The sequence below is a fragment of the Gymnoscopelus microlampas genome, assembly GCF_963454915.1.
Source record: "Gymnoscopelus microlampas genome assembly, chromosome: 5".
NCBI classification, from domain to species: domain Eukaryota; kingdom Metazoa; phylum Chordata; class Actinopteri; order Myctophiformes; family Myctophidae; genus Gymnoscopelus; species Gymnoscopelus microlampas.
In genome coordinates, this window is record NC_139942.1 from 29,749,793 (window position 1) to 29,770,302 (window position 20,510).

Sequence of the window (20,510 nt, forward strand, 5' to 3'; positions counted from 1 at the left end):
AATTATCCTCCTCAGGATATAACAGCATAGGCTGAGAAGAAATAGCAGTTGTTGATCAAAAGAGAAGAAAAACAGAGGGAAGGAACGCATATAACCCAAACCAAGATTAAATCCATTTGTTGTCGGTGCAATAACCGGTTGGAACGGCACATGTAAATCTGTCTGCGTTGATTCAGGCCTTCTGCAAAATTAAAACACTCAGTTATTCTGATGCAGAACTGCACTTTTCACTTCGCAACTCAACTCTCAATTTCTGCCCCTTTCCTTCTCTCTTTTTGCAGCGGGAACACGTGTGGTGGAGACAGTTCTGTTGTTTTTCAGGCCCAGAATTTCAACGCTCTGCTCCAGGACGCCAGAATCCGACCCAGAATCGCTGTCCAAATGTGCTGTGTCTAACTGGCACATATCTATAATTCAGCACTGGGACAGGGATTATAAAGGGGGGGGGGGGGGGGTGGGGTGTGAGTGTGGGTGGAGCCTTATGAGTAAGGAGATATGGCCCAGCAGTCTCAGGGGCCTAACACGCACACGCATGCATTGCACGCATGAAGGCACATAAGTATACGCACGCAATCACACACTCATACAAGCCTACACACCCCTGGAAGTGTATGCAGTATGCACTGATCAACACCCAGCTGGATTGCATCTACCAAAGTAAAGAGCTGAGGTGTGAACTCTGCAGGGCAATTTAAATGCAGATACCATTAGTTGTTTCTTATGTCTGATTCTATGTGGATTTTAATGATGATATATGGCATATTTCACAACTAATGAATGTGACATCTAGCCATATTCATCTACGACTGAAGTGACGTGAATAGTGTGATACGTGTGTAAAAATGGGAAGTGCATCAGTATTCAGTCAGTTTAATCAGTTTAGCATGTATATATATATTTTTTTCAGTTCATATCCCTGCCACGAACTAGGTTTAGTCATTTTGTACATTCACAGAATCCACTGTTCATCTTACTTTGTGTGCTAAAAGTGTGATTTTGAGACATGTTTTGCCGTGTTATGTGAGGACAATATATTGGTTCATTATTTTTGTATTATTATTATATATTTTTTATCATATCTAAGCACCGATTGAGGAGTTTCATCATGGTAAGGTAATTACACAACCCAACCCTCTACCAAAGTTTAATTGTGCTTTAACCCATTAAAACCGGGAAAGCATCTGTGTCATTTTACAAGCTCACAGCGCGTCACTTCGTGCCGGACTGCAAGCTTGTACAGCTTAAAAGTGTGCAACCTACTGATTTAGAAGGCATTGTATTAATGTGTTAAGGGTGGGAGGTTAAACATTAGTGTACAACCATTATGTTTTCAGCTTCTGTTGAGACTTTCTTCAAACACAGACACATGGTTACACATTTATTTTACATTCCAAATCCAATTTGGGGGGCATGGAAAACACTCAGAGAGCTATAAATAGTAAGCGTGCTATATAAAGTATCACATCATGCATCGTTCTGTTCTGTCTTCCATGCGTAACAAGATCTTATCCTGTTTTGGGAACCTAAGATCCCATTTCATCGTAACAGGATCGGATTGTGGGATTTAGCCCAGAAAACATTCAATTGATCTAATTTCCATTGCTGGCAGGGCTGCATAAATCCATTTTTCCCCTTTCTTTTTTAGTCTCCATGTTGGGAATATCTACTACACCAAAACAAAAATGGCAAAGAGGGGGAAGAAAAGGGATTTGCTAATCTGTTTTACAAGTGGAAAGGTTTTGTCTTTGATGTCACAAACAGCTTAAAAGGCAATTAGGTGTACTTAGTGAATATTTTGCTAAAAGTGCTGTATTGATCAGATTAGAGTGGTGCTTTTTAGCTAAAAACAAACACAACAACCTACTGTATATTTAGTAAGAAGTCAAGGTTACATGTTCACCAATGGTACTCCCATAGTGGAAGAAAAGACTGTATTTTCAACACACGCACGCGTGCGCACGCACGCACGCAAGCACACAAATAAAAAGAGCAAGTGTGTGTGTGTGTCCTTACACCATGTGACACTATGTAATCACTCCTTCACACAGAAATCAAGGACAAGTCATTAAAATCGGAGATACCACTCCAGTGGAAGTTCATTTCTAATATTCCTCATGCTGCATGTAATCGTGCTTAATGGTTGTGTTCTTTCTTCAAAAGACCCATCGGCCTGCAAAGCTCATGAAATGATTAGGACTGTGTCCTGAGATGCGGTGGTTCAAAGGAACTAAACAAACGGCCTCATCAGAGCACAGTCACCAAAATTCTGTCCTGATTTCTCTTTAAATAGAAGACAGGATGCTCTATTTTTGAATGTGTTTACTTGGAAGAGGCAGCAAACAGCATAAATAGCTGATCTTGAGCTGGCAAATAGTCCTTTACAAGAGAGGCTATTTTTTGTTTTTTGCAACAAACTCACGTGCATTCTGTCACTGCACCTGCTTTCTCACTTTTTCTCCTCATCTCTCAGTCTCTCTCTCTCTCAAACAGAGACACACACACACACACACACACACACACACACACACACACACACACACACACACACACACACACACACACACACACACACACACACACACACACACACACACACACACACACACCTTAGTGGGCTGAGAGGCTGTCTGGTAATCAGAAGGTCACCGGTTCGCCTCCCTGTCCGCCCATGTCCCTGAGCAAGGCACTTTTGGTTGAAGCAGAAACTGGATATCCGTCACAGGATTAAAAAAAAGGTCTCCCTGCACTACGCACACTACACACACACGCACACGCACACGCACACGCACACGCACACGCACACGCACACGCACACGCACACGCACACGCACGCACGCACGCACAGGGGGGGCCGCCTTTCAAACGTAAGTCCCTTCAAGTATGTTTTGTTGGAGCTTTTAAGGGCCTCCACGTCCATCACACACTTGTCGTCCTGAAAAGCAATCAAGTGCACCTGACCCTATACTATGCTCTCCTTCCCCTCCCCTCCTCTCTTACCTATAACTCTGTTCTCTTTCTTTTTTCTCTCTGTCTTCTTTCAGGCACATCAACATAGTTAGAGGCGGCCGGGGGGCGGGGTGGGAGGGGGGGACTTCTTTGACGGTGGACCCCCTCTACTTCCGAGGGTCCTCATCAGGGAGCTTTCTGATTCTGATTGGGTAAAGGGCATTCTGTGACCTGCCTGATAGAATGGGACTCCTGACAACTCCCCTGCATGGTTTGACTGACAGCCCTGCCTGCACGAGAACGCTACAGTAACTGTGTTTACTGCTCAGTCGGCTGTCAGGGACTAGAGTGACTGCACATGTAATGGAAATATCCCAACTTCAGCAAGTTGTTGGATGCCACACTGTACTTGCTCGCTGTACAGTGCATCACTGTGGATCAGGGTAAACAATGCTCTATTGAATAATCTTAGCAAAATAATGTGAACATTTAGACTCATCATCGACCTTGGTCCTTTGAGAATAAACAACTTAGACAAAACGGGCACATTTTGATGAAGCATTATATGGAATCACACCGCAAATAGGTCAAACAGCAATGGATAGATTGAATTGTGCCAGTGACAAGCATGCTGAAGGTCTATCACCTTGGTGCTATGCAAATTAAATAGGCTGCAATGTTGTTGGTGAACAGAAATAACTTGTTCTATATAAAAGTATTTTTTTAATGATGCGGAGCCAGCAGCCTTCTGGCATTGTCTGGAAGGTGTGTGTGTGTCTTCTCCTTGTTCTGTGTTTGAGCATGCACACTGTAATATCCTCAGTGTTAAATTAACCAGATTAACCTTGGCGTCCCTATTTTAGGCATTATTATAGAGGTAGGTTAAAATTCTCAAAAATAGCCTAGGCCCAGACTAAGGGGGCTGTTTGTCTAAGACTAGGACCTTCCGCAGTGGTGTCCGATAATAACTTGATCGAGATAACCTGTGTGGTTCGAAAGGTGGTTCAAGGCAACTAGAACTCGAGCCAATGGGTCTGGATCCTGAGAAGTGTCGAGAGAGAGAGAGCTGGTACAATCCCGACATAGTTGTCCAGGGGGTCGTCCTGATAATAATCGTCCTGGAGGTCGAGGATCTTTAAGGAAGGTCTGTGATGAAGAGTCGAGTCCGAGAAGTCTGAGCTCATTGGAGATTCTTATTCGTGACGCTCTGTGAAAATAGCATATCTACATTCTCACAATGCAACACATTGTGAGCTTCGGGAGAGTCATCATTTCTTTATCTTATAGCATACTTGAGACTTGCATATTGGGGCAAGAGAGTGTCTACATTGTCTACATCTTATCGTACAGAGCTACCCAATATCTCTCATCTTCCTTTGGGTTTGGCAGGGCTCTTCGGTAGTGTTGTGGTAAGTGTGGTTAGAGCAGTTGTCTCTGGGGCACATCGCTGGGTTCTGAAGAATTTCCATCCCAGTGGGCTTTAGCGCGTAAGTACCCGCTGCCAGTAACCACATGATGACTAGGTCGAGTTTGTTCGGTTAAATCTGGTCCTAGAGGAGCTCCATTTGTAAGGCCGTCATTGCCTCCAGTGCACAGCAGAGGTGTCAGTGTTATGAAATGCATTCTCTTGGGTCCATATGTCTATTCTCGCCATGCAATTTTAACCATGCACTTAAACTTTGATATACTTCGTTGACTGGAGTCCACCAGGGGCCTATATCTATTTTTTCCCCCACTCAACACCAAATCTCTTTGCGAAAATAGCCGATCTAAAAGCTCATAGCGTGCCGCAACTCACAACGCACAGTCCTGAATAAATACGCCATAGTCGGGATAATATTTGGTTGTTCCCATTGTTATATTCAAAATACCATTAAATAATCATCATGGATTATCATTAAATAATGTTAATAATCCTATGCTAATAATTAACTAAACAATTAACTGTTTCTTAGGCAGGAAAATGCTGTTAATAACCATTTACTTACTTATAGTTGATAAACCATTAACTGGTAGACTCACAAGTCAGTCTCTAAACGTTCTTAGAAATACTTTACCATGCATTAGATGCTACAATCTATGATCATCTGGCATCGCTCGACTAATTCACTGGTGGCCTGTATAATAAATTGTTAATAAAGATGCATATTAGCCTCCCTTACACTTGGCATTGACCTGCATCTTGTTTGTCGATTGTGTAGCTACGTGTTATTGCAACAGCTGCATTTGAAGGCAACTTTCATTTCAGTGTAACCAATATTTGGAGGAATTCACTTCTAAGCGGCTATGCATAAATGTTTGGCACTGAGTCGGAGGTATTTTAAAGGAAATGAGAGGTGGGTCAGGAAAGACCTCTTTGAAAGAAGCCTCACATTGGGTGAATCACTTTTGAATTATTGGTATCTGAGTCTTCATTCCTTTTCTAATTGAGCAACTTCACACAAATGTACTTATAATTACCCACGCAGCAGCACTATATTCTCAGTGCCTTTTAGTGTATGCATCAATTTGAATGTTCTTTTAAAGTGTTCAGAAAGTGATTCAACACCATTAGAATCAGTTTAAGGTCAACTTCATGAAGTTGAAAATCACTGCTGTGAGAAGAGGCACATTTCTGAAAGTCTATCTCTTATCTCAGATTCAATCCTTTGTCTCACTTTGACTTTTGCCTCTGGTTGTTTTGTTTTTCTTTTTGTTCAGGTTGCATCACATTTCTGTTTCTGTCTGATACTGTAATCTCAGGGATATGCGCATGAAAAAAAGAGAACAGTTGAAGAATGAAGATGAATACCTAATGTTAAAAAAGGAAGTGGTGCTGTGATTTGCTGCAGGTCAATAAAATGTTGTCAATAAAATACGGCTGACCATTATCACATTTTGCCCGTAACCCATTAAAAAGGGAAAGCATCTGTCATTTTAGATTTTAGCAACATATGTTTTTCAGAAAACTCTTGGTGGTTTAGAACAGTCTGTGGTTCTCCAAAAATAGCAGATATACAAGCTTGCTATCTGCTATTTTTGAACTTTTTTGAAAAATATTGAATCATTTAGAATTTCTTTTACACAAATCTTGTCAAAACGTTTTTCAGATGGGGGGTCGGCAGCCAAATACATATAATGTTTGGGGTCCAAAGTTTGAGAACTATAGGCCTACTGATTTAGAAGGCATTCGTATCGGCCTCAGGTCTTAATAGGTTAAGTCATACTCGGCGGTAGGACAGAGCAGTGGTTCTCAACCTGTGGGTCGGGCCCCCACATGATTTTGGGGGGTCCCCAGCTGACAGTGAAGTGACAATTTAAGGGCTTTTGAGACCCTTTTAATACCTAAACAAATTTACCATTACAGCTTCAAAAGTAATGAACAAACTATAGTATAAAAACTGGTCAAACATTGGCCAAATTGTCAAATTTAATAATATAAGAAAGAGGCAAAACATTACAAAATAGGCAATCTACAAGCTCACAACGCCTCGCGACGTGAGGCGGTGTGAGCTTGTAGATCTGCTATTTTCACAATATTTATCTGGGGGGTCCCCACTTCAAATATGATTATTTTGGGGTGTCACGGGGAACCACTAGGATAGAGATAGTTTCCCGTCCCGTGGACAGTTATGTCAACTTATGTGCCAGATGCAGATTTGACGAAGCTGTTCAAAGAGGAAAACTCTCAAGGACTGGAGCAGCGTTTCTCAGCCAGCGTTGTATACACACCCAGAAGCAGGCTACAGTAACCTTGTGGCAAGGTTGTGCACTAAGGGCAATATAAAGGTTATGAGAGCTCAGCGGATGAATGCTTTGTTATTTCAGAGATTCCATCCTTCTTATTTTTTTTATTAGGTCAACATAAAAATGTAGGTCTCACAGAGAAACTAGTTTGGAAGATGGGGGGAGAGAGAGAGAGAGAGAGAGAGAGAGAGAGAGAGAGAGAGAGAGAGAGAGAGAGAGAGAGAGAGAGAGAGAGAGAGAGAGCATGAATGGAAGGAAGAGAGATGAAAACATATGGGGGGGGTGATAGAAGGATAAACAGAGGGAAGCGGAGGGGGGGGGGGGGGGGTGAGAATGGAGTCTTTGTCCAGCCTCTGGACTCTGAGGAGCTATGAAGGACTTCACCCATTATGGTGTCCTACTTCCGAGGACCCTTGGTCTAGAGTTACCCGCACATGTAGGCCAAATAGAAGGGGAATGCCAATTCCAATCTCAATATACATACATCTGAATACAATTATGATAATGACAAAGAAAAAGCTTACATGGCAGTTTTTGGTTAGCTTATTTGGCCATGAGGTTGGGTTTGAACCTCTAGTGCATCATAAGCTCAGTGGAACAGCACCATAGAGTTAAACAAGAATAAATGACTTAAAGTCATATTATTACCAGCTGCTAGCTCCATTAAGAACCTCTCACTCTGCTATACAGCTCCGAGATGAGGTTCTATGTGGATGTTCACTTGACCAATGTTAGGTGTTCACAGACGGACGGACACACGGACGGACAAAGTGAAAACATACTCTCCACCATGCCTTCGGCCTGGCTGGGACAAAAATACCCAGGGGGTCCACCCCCCCCTCCCCTAGGGATCCCTGGAGACCCTTGGGGGTCCCTGGGACCTAAAAAAAACAGGGGGTCCCTGGACCCCCCCCCCTTAGGGGTCCCTGGAGACCCTTGGGGGTCCCTGGGACCTACAACAAAAAAGTACCCAGGGGGTCCCTGGACCCCCCCCCCTTAGGGGTCCTTGGGGGTCCCTGGGACCTACAGAAAAAAAAAAAGAAAAAAAATTACCCAGGGGGTCCCTGGACCTCCCCCCCCCCCCTTAGGGGTCCTTGGGGGTCCCTGGGACCTACAGACAAAAACCTACAGACCCTTAGGGGTCCTCAAAGCGTTCAGTCTGTGTGTGTGTGCGTGTGGGGGGGGGGGGGGGGGGGGGGGGTAACAGCAGGCAGCCCATTGGCTTAAAGACCATCTCGATGCAAATTTCGATCTCGATGCAAATGAGGCAGCAGGGTCTCCCCATTGGCTTAAAGGCCATTGATGATGATGAGGTATGCCTGTGTATAGACCAGCGCTTGCAGCAGCTGGTAAAAATTAAAAAGAGGGCACCGGAAATCCCCACCCATCCACTTGCATTGAGTTGCTCACCCAGCGCATACTCCTAAATCACCCCTTCTTCCGGGTTGGGAAATGAGACGGGCGGGGCCTATTTGGGGCTTCTGTGACACGTTTTGCGTCACGGAGGTGACGCGTTTTGTGTCACCTCCATGCGCAACCCCGTGCGCAAGCTCTTGAGTCGAGCCCATTGGTCGAAACCGTTTTCGCTCGTTCGTGACAGAAGCCCCAGGCCGTTTTAAACTGCAGTACCTATGAATGGCCAGCATGCCCAATGCGCTTCAATGCAAACTCTGGGTTCTGGGGGCTTGAACAGCACATTATAACTGCTTTAACTTAATTTGTTATAAAGTGTGTTCGTTATAAGTTGTTATGCACATTTATAACAAGTGTTGTAGGGCCTTATAAGTGTATTATAATGCATTATGATTGTGGTTACAACACATTACAGACCCAACCTTAAAATAAAGTCTTACCAAAAAGGGTAATTGAGAGACTCTGGATCCACATGGATGGGATCTCGGATTTCTTGTGGCCAGTGTGTGACGTCAGTCATCTATGACGTTAGTCGTCCACGACAAGGGGACCCCCTGCCTGGAACTACCCCCGGTTCTACTATCCGGTTCTATCCCCGGCTCCTCCTAGCTGTGTGTTGAAGTCTCTTTGAGCAAGACATTGAAACTCTGACTGCTCCCACTGGGAAGGTCTCTGTGCCTTGCACGGTCCCATCAGTGTGTGACGTGTGAATGTGAAGTACATAAAGCGTATTTGAGTGGTCGGAAAGGACGTAGGAAAAGTGATATATAATGCATTTCATTTACCATTCCATTTAGCCTACTTGCCGTTGCACATTAGCATTTACAAACCGTGCAAGACAAAGAATGGGGGAGGAAATATTTAATGGCAAAATGTAGTTGTATGCATGCGTGGGGGAGGTTTTGCCTAATGACGGTGGATGGGTAATCCGTTAATCATTGGGGAATCTCGTTAAACAATTTGTAATTAATTACACAGCATCTGATTAAACATAAAGATTAAAGTGCTGATCCGCTTCCTCTCGCCTCCCTCTGCTGTCCCTCTGTCCCTCTCTCATCCAATCCAGTCTGTCTGTCTGTCTGTTTGTCTGTCAAACATCTTCTTCTACTTCCCTCCCTTCCATGTTTCTTTCCCTCCACCAGCTACATGCACCTCTTCCTCGTCTAATTCTTTTGATTGCTTAAAATTTGGGATGTAGACCATATTTCAGTGTAACCTGTCTAGGACTGTTATGGCATGTACGTACATCCTATTTATATAGCACTTCTCACAGAGAGGGCTCGCAAATTGGTGTACATACAGTAAGAATAAAAGTTCAAAACAATAAGCATAAAGCATAAAGCATAAAGCATTTAAACAAATAAAGACAACACAAACAGAAACTGTGCAATTCATCTCAGAAAACAAGACAGCAGACACATTACATTGATTGATTGATGTACTTTATTTAGTAAGACATGAGAACAGTACATGACAGTACATAACAGTACATGGAAGTACAAATTCACAATACAAGGTCTACTAAACTGGATAGCTCAGTTAAGCACGTAGCTTGTTTAAGATGAGATCCCCACGCACACAAATCATGATGAGGATAAGAAACAAAAGGTATTCCGCAGACACTTTTAAACGTTGTGTTTTCAAGTGCTTCTTAAAAATGCCCACAGAGAGACTGCTGCTCTCAAGACCTGTGGAAGGGCATTCCAAAGTCTGGGAGCTACAGACCAAAAGGCTCTGTCACCTTAACCCATTAAGGCCTGAGGCCGATTCTACCAAATGTCTTCTAAATCCTACAGTTTTTTTGAAAAACGTATGTTTCTATATCAGTGGTTCTCAAACCTTTTCATGTCAAGGACCCCCAAAACTATGTATTTGGCCACGGAACCCCATCTCAAAATATTTTGTTCTAGAGACCCCCGAGAAGCAAAGATTTGAGTTAAAAAATGTTTACTTTATAGATATATTCAAAGATTTGCACACATTTCAAGATTTTTCAAAAATAGCAGATCTACAAGCTCATAGCGCGGCACTTGGTGCCGCGCTATGAGCTTGTATATCTGCTATTTTTGAATAGCCAAACCTTAGAGATGGTGGATATATACAATGTCGAAATCACCTCCATAAATTAGCCTTAATTTTTCTACTAACACGTCAACTCAATTTACCTCCTGCCGATAGTACTGTTAACATAATCAGAAACTTAACAATGTTTGCTGATTATATGCAACTGGAAGAATCAGGAATAAGGTGACTTTGAAGAAGTTGAAGATTGTGCCTGTTAAGCTTTGTAGTGCAGTCATTTGAGTCTTCAGCAAAGTATTTTCTCAGTTCTATTTAAACCACTTATATATACCCTATATACTTCATTGACTGGTCTACCCCAGGGGTCTATAGATAGTTGGCTCCCTCCTTTTTTACTCTACACCAGTGGTTCTCAACCAGTGGTCCGGGGACCACCAGTGGTCCTTGGGGGGGTACCAGGGGGTCCTCAGCAAAATTAGTTAACATAGCGTCACAATCATTTTAACCACTTAACTTTGGCTTTTCAAAAATAGCAGATCTCTACAGTGCCGTGCTATGAGCTTGCACATCCGCTATTTTTGAAAAATCTTGAAAATGTGGGCATAGCCTTGAATATATATATTTTCTAAAGCAAACATTTCTAACTCAAATATTTGCTTCTGGGGGGTCCCTGGCATAACATTTTCAGATGGGGGTCCGCGGCCAAATGTATATCAATTTAGGGGTCCCTGACATGAAAAAGGTTGAAAACCACTGCTCTACACCAAATATCTTTGCTGAAAATAGCCTATCTATAAAGTCATAAGGCGTGAGCTTGTAGATTGGCTATTTCTTTCCAGATATTCGCCTATATGATGGCCAGAATAGGGATGCTACTGTACTGTTCATGTGGTTAAGCGAATGTCCTTGAAAAGCATCTTATTGTTGAAAGAACCAAGGCAAGGCAAAGCATACAGCCTATGATGGCCTACATAGCTTTTGCTGGAGCAGGATTTTCTCATTTAGAAGCTCACTCATTATCACAATAATGACTTTACTCCACTCTGACCTCCTGGGAAGAGCACCTGATGCAGAGAGAGATCCTCAGTATTGACCTCTATTTGAACAGTTTCTCTGCAGCAGCTCTCTTCTATTCATCAGTGTTGGAAAAAGTACTCAAATTCTTTACTTAAGTAAAAGTACCATTACTGCAATATAGAAATACTCTGTTACAAGTAAAAGTCCAGAATTCAAAATTACAAGTACAAGCTGACAAAGCGAGCTTGTAGATCGGCTATTTTCAAATAGCCAAGGTATATATATATAATTCCAAGATAGACATTTATTACACAAGCTCCTGGGAGAAGTACATGAAACACACAGGTCAATGGTCAAGTATAGCCAAAAGCAGAGATCAGACCATACATAGCCCCCTTTCGATTGCAGCTTAAGCACCACACCACACCACACCACACCACACCACACTACACTACACCACACCACACCGCATCAAAATATCTACCGTTTCCATTACACAAAAGTACCCCTGCTCAAATCCACAGGTATGAGTAGCAGACTCCGGTCATTCACACTCATTTGTAATGTAAATGTTTGCCTAACAATGGAATGTAGGTGAGTGGCCAACTGTCCTGTATACAAATGCAAATCACCTGTACACATGGCCCAGCTTGGCCTAGCTCAGACCTACCCAGGACTGGGTACTTTTTAGGCACCAGTTTAGTACCACTTACACACCACTCTACCCGCTTCATTGTAGTGGAAACCGAGGCACAAGTAGTCGGTGTGGTGTGGTGTGGGGTGAGGCCATGGATATGGAAAGCCGCTGGGCTGAGGTGGTTAATGTATGTTTCATAATATCATAATTTACATCTGAAAAGTAACTAGTAACTAACGTTTTCAAATAATTGTAGTGGAGTAAAAGTACAATATTTGCCTCTGAGATGTAGTGGAGTAGAAGTAAAAGTATTGGAAATTGGAAATACTCAAGCAAATACCTCATGTGAGGATGTGCCATTTAGCTGCTGGAAATCAGTACAGTGCCAGGTACTAGGTTGCAACCAGAAGGTCTATTTATTCACCAGAAAATACATGCAGGAACATGGACACCTCAGTAGCTCTTCACCCTCAACAGACCTCAGTCAATAGTGGCAGCTTTTAATGCTCAGCTGAGCTAATGAGCCAGCTTTAACCATACCAATATAAGGGGTGTTCTAACTCAGAGCATAACATGCATAAACATACAATACATACATAAACACACCATCAATACTTAAATACCCTTAATCCCCACAAGTATATTACAATTCACTGAAGTGCAAAATACTCTTTCCCCTCTACTACGACTATAAGCAACTCTAAAACACACCACAACCCCCGTCTGCCATTCTGACTTGGTCCAGCCCAATTACACTGGACAGAACAGCTCCACTTGAACAGTAACTGTTAAGATTCCAATCATCACTCAACATTACCTATCTTACACCATACATATTGCACTCAAGTCTCTATTGCACTTAACCTCGCGTCAACCGTCTTTCCACCTCGGAGGAAAGCCTGGTATGCGTTACTAAAGACCCATATGATATGGTCTAGGCCACGCCTACTGAATTACCACTAAACATTTGTCTCCAGGTGGAACTAGTTAGCTGAGTGGCCAGCTCAACAAACAGGAAACACAATTCAAATGTTCAGTTAAATGTATTCAATCAACAATAAAATCAGGACTGTGCAAAATGAAACTGTGCAAATAATGAAAGTGCCAATATCTAAAGTGCCCATATGCTGTGAAAATATTGTTCAATTAATAAGGGTTCAAGTACATGTTTAACATAGTAACAGAGGTCCTCTCTGTTACACCTCAAAATTGTACTTAAGTACAGTACTTAAGTAAATGTACTTAGTTACTTTACACCACTGCTATTCATGTCTGTCTCACTCTCTCTATTTCATGCGCATCCGTTTGGCTCTCAGAAGCACACGCAAGCCATTCCCTGTCCATTTTATCTCCATCTCCTTCCCTCTATTTGCCAATTATCTCCCCCTTTCAGTCAGTCATTGATTCTCAGCATGTGAGCGCAACTGCGCATAAGAGTTTCGCTATGTGCACCTCTGTTTGTATGTGGTGAATAATATAGGGCGTGTGTGTAAACCCATGCATGCATGAGTGACTCACTGAATCTATAATGTGTTTATATATCTGTGTGTGTGTGTGTGTGTGTGTGTGTGTGTGTGTGTGTGTGTGTGTGTGTGTGTGTGTGTGTGTGTGTGTAAGAGAGAGAGCGAGAGAGTAGAGAGAGAGAGAGAGAGAGAGAGAGTGCGTGCGTGCGTGCGTGCGTGCGTGCGTGCGTGCGTGCGTGCGTGCGTGCGTGCGTGCGTGCATGCGTGTGTGTGTGTGTGTGTGTGTGTGTGTGTGTGTGTGTGTGCGTGCGTGTGTGCGTGTGTGTGCGTGTGTGTGTGCGTGTGTGTGCGCGTGTGTGTGCGTGTGCGTGCGTGTGCGTGCATGTGTGTTTGTGTGTGTGTATGTTGTATGGAAGTTGTGAGTTTGACAGTCATGTTCTACGCCCTTACATGACAGTCCCATTAAATATTAAAAGTGAGAAGATATTCCAGGCACTAATGGAGGCTGGCAGTGTGCTCTTAACGGCGCTGACACACCAAGCCCACGTCAGGCCGTCGAGTCGTCACTGAGCGGCCTGAGCAAATCAGAGCATGAGAGGCGAGCCAGCAGATAAAAAAGAGGGCACACAGATGCAACCTTGACGTAAATGTGGTATGAAAATGTTTAGTTAGTGTGGTTGCAAATGTGATAGTCTCACGTAGTGAGGCGATCAGAGATCTATACGCCTACTGATATGTCTGGTGATAATTAATTAGTCATTGGGCTAAAACTGGGTGGAGGCAACGACAAAAAAAAGCATCACAGAATCAACGCCATTGAAGCCCATACAGTAGTCGAATATCTCATGATCATCTGGCTATGCTAGATTACCCATATGGTTGGCTAAGCCAGTCTTTTTCAAATGGGGATATGTGTACAGATGTATGGGGAAGCAACTGCTCCATTGGTAAATAAGAATGGCAAATGCTGCATTGTGCCTTTATCCAAAGCGTTTTACAATGTACACTACCATTCACCCATTCACACACATACACACACTATGCAACAAGACACCAACCTGCTCATCTGGAGCAGTTCTGGGAACCTTCTGATTCCTAAGCGGATGTTGAATGTTCTAGTATATCCTGGGACCCATTGCTCAGGCTCCAGTGGATGCATGCACATTTTGGTAGCATTATGCCTCAATGAAACTATACAGCTCATATTATTTTCAGCCTGTTCAGCTTTCAGGCCTTTGTGACTATCAAAGAGACTTTTAGGGCCATGTCCACCAAGATCTTTTTTTTTCTCCCCATAGCACAGCGTATCTGTACGCCCCCCAGGGAGTGTACAGATAAGTTTGGGGGGCGCTGGAAGCAATGTTTTTTTAAAGGGAAGCTGAGGTGCTCTTGGGAGGGGGATTTTTTTTTTTTTTTTCATCCTAGACTTTTTTCCATTAACTCTGCAGTCAAATGGAGGTGTGGTTTCTGAATTGTGTGTAGTTGCACCTTTTTTTTATGAGGATGATGGCTGGGTTGATCAGTATCATGGTCAGTATCATGTCAATATCATGTCAGTGTCATGGTTATTAGTCATGGTCAGTATCATGGTCAGTATCATGGTTAGTCATGGTCAGTATCATATCAGTATCATGTCAGTATCATGGCAGTATCCTGGTCAATATCATGTCAGTCATGTAACACGTTGCTATGGTAACATGGTACTATGGTAACATAACAGGGCCTGTGACAGGGCCCTGCCATTCAGTGCTATGAGAGGCGCCTGATGTAACAGGGCCTGACATCATATACAATTCTACTTGGAATCTTAACGGGCTTGTTTTGTGTTATCTCTCCCTGGGAAGTAGGCAAACAATTACATAATAATCACATACTAACGGCGCATTTTCATGTAAAATCGGATATATGGAAATCGATGAGATGTTTTCAAAATTATGTAAGCAACACAATACACAATACAAATAAAGCTTACATTTTAATTGGGTGTGGGGGTGGTAAGAGACCTGGATATTGGATAAAAAAGTGTTAAGAAACACTGGTATAGACGTTCAACAAAGCCCGATGCACCGCGGTGGACATCTTGTGTAGCCTATTATTGCTTACATTTTATATAAAACTGACAGGCACACTAATAATTTCCCAAACTCTTGTTTCACTGTAAAAGTTTATTTTTGATCAAATTAAACGATTGTTCATCATACAGTACATCATATACGGACGCCAGACTGCCCACAATGAGTTTCACATCTCCAACAATCACATTTAAAAACAGTGAAGCTGGACATTATTTTTTCTTTTTTTTTCTTTTTTTCCTCCAGGAATACCAAGGAGTCATTGTTGTGTCCTACAAATATATTTGGTACAAAAAATAAAATAATGAATCACAATATAAACAAGAGCAAAGTAAAACAAAAGCAAATCAAATCGTATGGACACTTTTTGGCCAAAAGCCTTTCGGAGCGGACCACTTTCACAAAAACACGGCTTGTACAAGCTGCTGTTTTTCTTCTTTTTTTTTTCTTTCTTTCTTTTTTTCTATTTTAATTATCCCCGAAAAATAAACACCATAAAAACTTCTGATATCAAATCAGAACGCTATGTCAAAGTGAGAGTCATTTGATCAGGACTTCAAAGTGATTAATTCAATTTCCTACTTGAAATTGTGGTGCAGCACTGGCATTGCCTGTTATTTTTTCTTTCCTTTACTAATTGGCCTGACATCAAACCCAAATTAGCGATGTTATGCTTCCCAGTGCTGGTTAATTATAACAATAAAGAAACAAAACAACAGCCAACCAACAACTCCCTGATTGAAACAAAGAAGGTATATACTGTAAGTATGGTAATTCGGCTCCTGAAGGTTTAGTCACCTCCTGCATTGAAGGTCACTGTCTGAAAGGTCCGCTTTGCTTCTTAAGCATCAAGCGTCCAGCAAAACAAATGCTTGGTTAGGAACAGTAGCATTTTATCACACCGCTCACACACAAAAGAAATAATTGGAAACAGCAGTGACCGTGAAATCTTATGACGGCAACGGATGAAAGAAGAATACCTTTGGGTACAAGCGTTTGGATCCAATTTCTGATGTATGTACATACATGGGAGAGAACAAAGATAGATAAATAAAAAGAGAGACAGAGGTTAGCTGTAGAAACTGGGCCAAGATAGGATCAAAGTTGAGAATGAGGATCGCAGTTCTTATAGTTTCAAAGACATTCAGAAGCAACACTGGTTTTGAAGGTCGGGACTCCTTTCCTCCAGTTCAGTGAATCCTGACGGATGCTTTGCATTTTTTTTTTTACATCACTCAGGAACTGTGTATATGATTTTTTTTGTTGTTCATTACTCAAAGAAAAGATCCTGAAAAAGAGAGGTACAGTAAGTAACTATAAGTACAGTATGTTGTTCAATCAAAAGGTTTGACACCTATACAGCCATAGAGAAGCTGAGATTAGATTCTTTTTTCTTTCCCCGTGCAGCGCAGTGATAAAGCCCCACGAACCAAAGTATATCTAAAGAAATGAATGCATTTTCTTTGTATGAATCTTCCATTTGTATTGTCACTCCCCCGGAGAAGGCTGTTTAAAGCGGGGATCCTTGAGAGAGAGTGAAGCTCCTCTGGAATGTTTTTTACGTCTTACAAAAGAACAGAGAGAAAAAGCAAGCGTATAAAAGAGTCATCTCGGCCCCCCCTCCGTTCTGTCACCATGTCAACAGATGGCAGGGTCCACAGTTCAGCTTGGAGCAAGGGCAGAAGGGCACTTATTCAAAGAAAAACAAGAAGAGAAAGTCTTTCAAACATATTTTATAGAGGCAGAGATGATTATGTCCAGCTCGGTCCTCGCATACCTTCGCTGCAGTTTATTGACCTGCTTCCAAAAGCGCTAGTGTTTCAAACACAAGAAAATCACATCCCATTCACACTGATGTGCATGGCACATGTGACACAGAAAATAACGTAGATGATGGAGATGGTGTGCTTCTGAGCATTTGGCAGGCCAGTTCTACAGGCTGAAAGCATGATTTAAAAACTCTTGCAAAAGTCCCAAAGCCCAAAGCCAATCACAAAGACAAAGCTCATCCACAACTGAAATGATCGCCTTGATGAGGTCTGCAACACAGAGGTGAACTTTAGGCTTCAGGCATTGCTGCATTGGCTGCGTACTTTGCAAACCACACCCAGTGGTTCCAGTTCAGATATTGGCTCGCCAGGACTGTTTAGCTCCAGCCCCGTCTGCAATGGACTCGCGAAGGACTGGTGAAAAAGTAACATTTGTATCCTTGGGCAAGTGACTGTAATGAAGGCAGTTCAAATCCAGGCAGTAAACTGAAAATGTCACCACTTTCCTCAAGGTTCAGTGGTCAGTGTTTGGGCTTGTCTCGTTTGAAATAGTTCGCCATCCGCCCGGACGCCTGGCTGCCCACAGTACCATGTCTCAAGTCTAAAGTCGTGCCTGTGTATGTGAGTTGCCTATCATAAACACTTTATAAAATGCAAATGACATACTGCAGATGTGTTTTTTTTTCGGAATTCTTTTTTTTACATTTACATTTTTTCAGACTGTCTGGAATATCGGCACTTGCCAAATCTTTCCAGACTGGCGTCGGACACGTTTCAAAGTTCATCCGCTGTGTGAGAGCAGAACTTCCCCAGTAGGTACGCAAGTGCATCATGCAGAGGCTTCGTTAGCAGAAGTCGCTGTCGTCCGCGCCGTACATATCGGCGAGTTTCCTGAACCGGGGCCCCCAGTCGCTCAGGTAGTGGTAGTCCTGCTCGCCCTCGGACGACACCGAGCCCAGCGAGCTCAGCGACTCGGCCACGGAGCCCGTGCCCTCGTAGGCGTACGTGGCCAACGAGTCGTACGGCGGCGCCGTCGGGTTGCAGTCGTTCTCCAGCACCCGCTGGTTGATGAAGTCGCGCACGTCCGCGTTGTCCCGGCCGGACGCGGCGAGGACCGGAGGCACGGCCAGGCCCCCGCCGCCCCGCCGGAGCACGGGGTACGGCAGGGCCTCCGTGGGGATGATGTCGCGCCGCTGCTTGGCGGACTCTTCGAGCGCGACGGCCGCGGCCACCGCGGCGGAGTCCGGGTGCCGCAGTGCGCCGATGTCGAAGGCCTGCGTGTCCTCCTCGCCGCCGCCCTCGTCGTTGTAGCTCACGACGTTGTCACGCACGTCCTCCTTGGACAGGATGAGGGGCTCTTGTTTGCGCTGCCGCTTGAGCGCCGTGAACAGCACCACGATCACTGTGGAGACACACGAGAGACGACGGACACACACAGGGTTAGAAAGAGACACGTGCAAATCCTCCCTGTTCGTTTAACGATGAAAGTGCAAACATCTAAGGGATTCAGACTATATACAAACATATACCAGCGCACGCACACGCACACGCACACACACACACACACACACACACACACACACACACACACACACACACACACACACACACACATTGTATGGAACGGTAGCCTTTGATACCATAGCAGCAGGCCATAACATTTGATTTACTAAGCCCTGTCCATGCAGGCACGTATGAATTTAAAATAAACACCACCACACATGCAAGGGAAAGTGAATATACAAGCACCACAGATCCCACCGTGAAATATGATTCACAAAGGGCATGAGAGCATAAACTTTGATGTGGTATTAGAAATTCTAATGACAGAGAGAGAGAGAGAGAGAGAGAGAGAGAGAGAGAGAGAGAGAGAGAGAGAGAGAGAGAGAGAGAGAGAGAGAGAGAGAGAGAGAGAGAGAGAGAGAGAGGGAGAGAGAGTGGGAGAGAGAGTGGGAGAGAGAGAGACGGAGAGAGAGTGGGAGAGAGAGGGAGAGACAGACAGACAGACAGACAGACAGACAGACAGACAGACAGACAGACAGACAGACAGACAGAGGGCCGGAAAAAGAAAGATGAACGGTTATTGATAGAGAGAAGAGGGCAGTCAGAGATGGACAAAAAAACAAACCAAGTGAAGCAAATGGCTGAAAGGAATTGCAGGAACTTGAAGCAAAGCCAAATGAAAATGGACACAATATGAATCAGTGGGTTGAGTTGAGTTAGTGAAAGAATGGAATGAATGAGATGCATGTGCGTGTGTGCACGCATTCATGTGTGCATACGCGTGCATGTGCGTGTGCGTGTGCGCGCGCGTGTGTGTGTGTCTGTGTCTGTGTCTGTGTCTGTGTGTGTGTGTGTGTGTGTGTGTGTGTGTGTGTGTGTGTGTGTGTGTGTGTGTGTGTGTGTGTGTGTGTGTGTGTGTGTGTGTGTGTGCGCGCGCAAGAGTTGAAACTATTCAGGCCTGCATGATAACATTGCTCATCCTAGACTGGACATTGCATTAGGCCTTACAACACTGTCTGCTCTCATCTCTTGTGTGCATGTCTCCATGCATTTCACGTGTGTCCTCTTAATATTTATATTTGTATATCTTTTAAATTGTTGGTCGGTGTGTGTGTGTGTGTGTGTGTGTGTGTGTGTGTGTGTGTGTGTGTGTGTGTGTGTGTGTGTGTGTGTGTGTGTGTGTGTGTGTGTGCGTGTGTGTGCGCGTGCACGTGCATGTGCGTGTGTGTGTCTGCGTGCACGGTGCACATACGCATGAGTGTCCCCCGCTAACTAAGTCTGCAATGACTGCACTTCCAGTGGCATAAATATGTATTCATTTTCCTGGGAGCGCATTGGACTGTGACCACCGCATGCATAAGAGGATAAGTGGGGACTTGCTGGCAGATGAGATGCATTCATTTCCATAGCGTTCCTGCTAGCTACAGCGTATTTGCCCCTACTGATCCAACATTGTTTTCCATTACGGGCAGATGATATAGGGATAAGGGCTCGCTTGTGTTTAACCCATTGAGACCGGGAAACGCATCTGTGTCATTTTTAGATGTCTTTGGGCTATTCAAAAATAGCAGATATACAAGCTCTTGTAGATCTGCTATTTTTGAATAATCGTGAAAATGTGTGCAAATATTTGATTTTTTCTTTTTTAAAGCAAACATCTTTAACTCAAATCTTTGCCTCTGGGGGTCCCTGGAACAAAACGTTTTGAGATGGGGGTCCGCGGCCAAATACATATAATGTTGGGTGGTCCTTGACATGAAAAAGGTCTTAAGCACCACTGATATGCAGCAACATACGTTTTTTCAGAAAACTGTTGTAGGAAGGAAGACATTTGTAGGATCTGTAGGATCAAAAGCAAGGATTTGAGTTTCAAATCTTCGCTTAAAAAAATATTAATATTGAAAGACTTGTTCACGTTTTTTTCGAAAATAGCAGATCTACA

General features: G+C 43.5%; 1 protein-coding gene across 1 annotated transcript in view; it reads right to left on the minus strand.

The window, feature by feature from the left end:
* Nucleotides 1–15,393: 15,393 nt before the first annotated feature.
* Nucleotides 15,394–20,510, minus strand: part of cdh6 (cadherin 6) — an 85,190-nt gene continuing 80,073 nt past the window's right edge. The window contains exon 12 of the mRNA XM_084057514.1: nt 15,394–18,467. Within this exon, the coding sequence (XP_083913640.1) occupies nt 17,911–18,467 (557 nt within the window). The 3' untranslated portion in view covers nt 15,394–17,910. The remainder of the gene's footprint in view (nt 18,468–20,510) is intronic.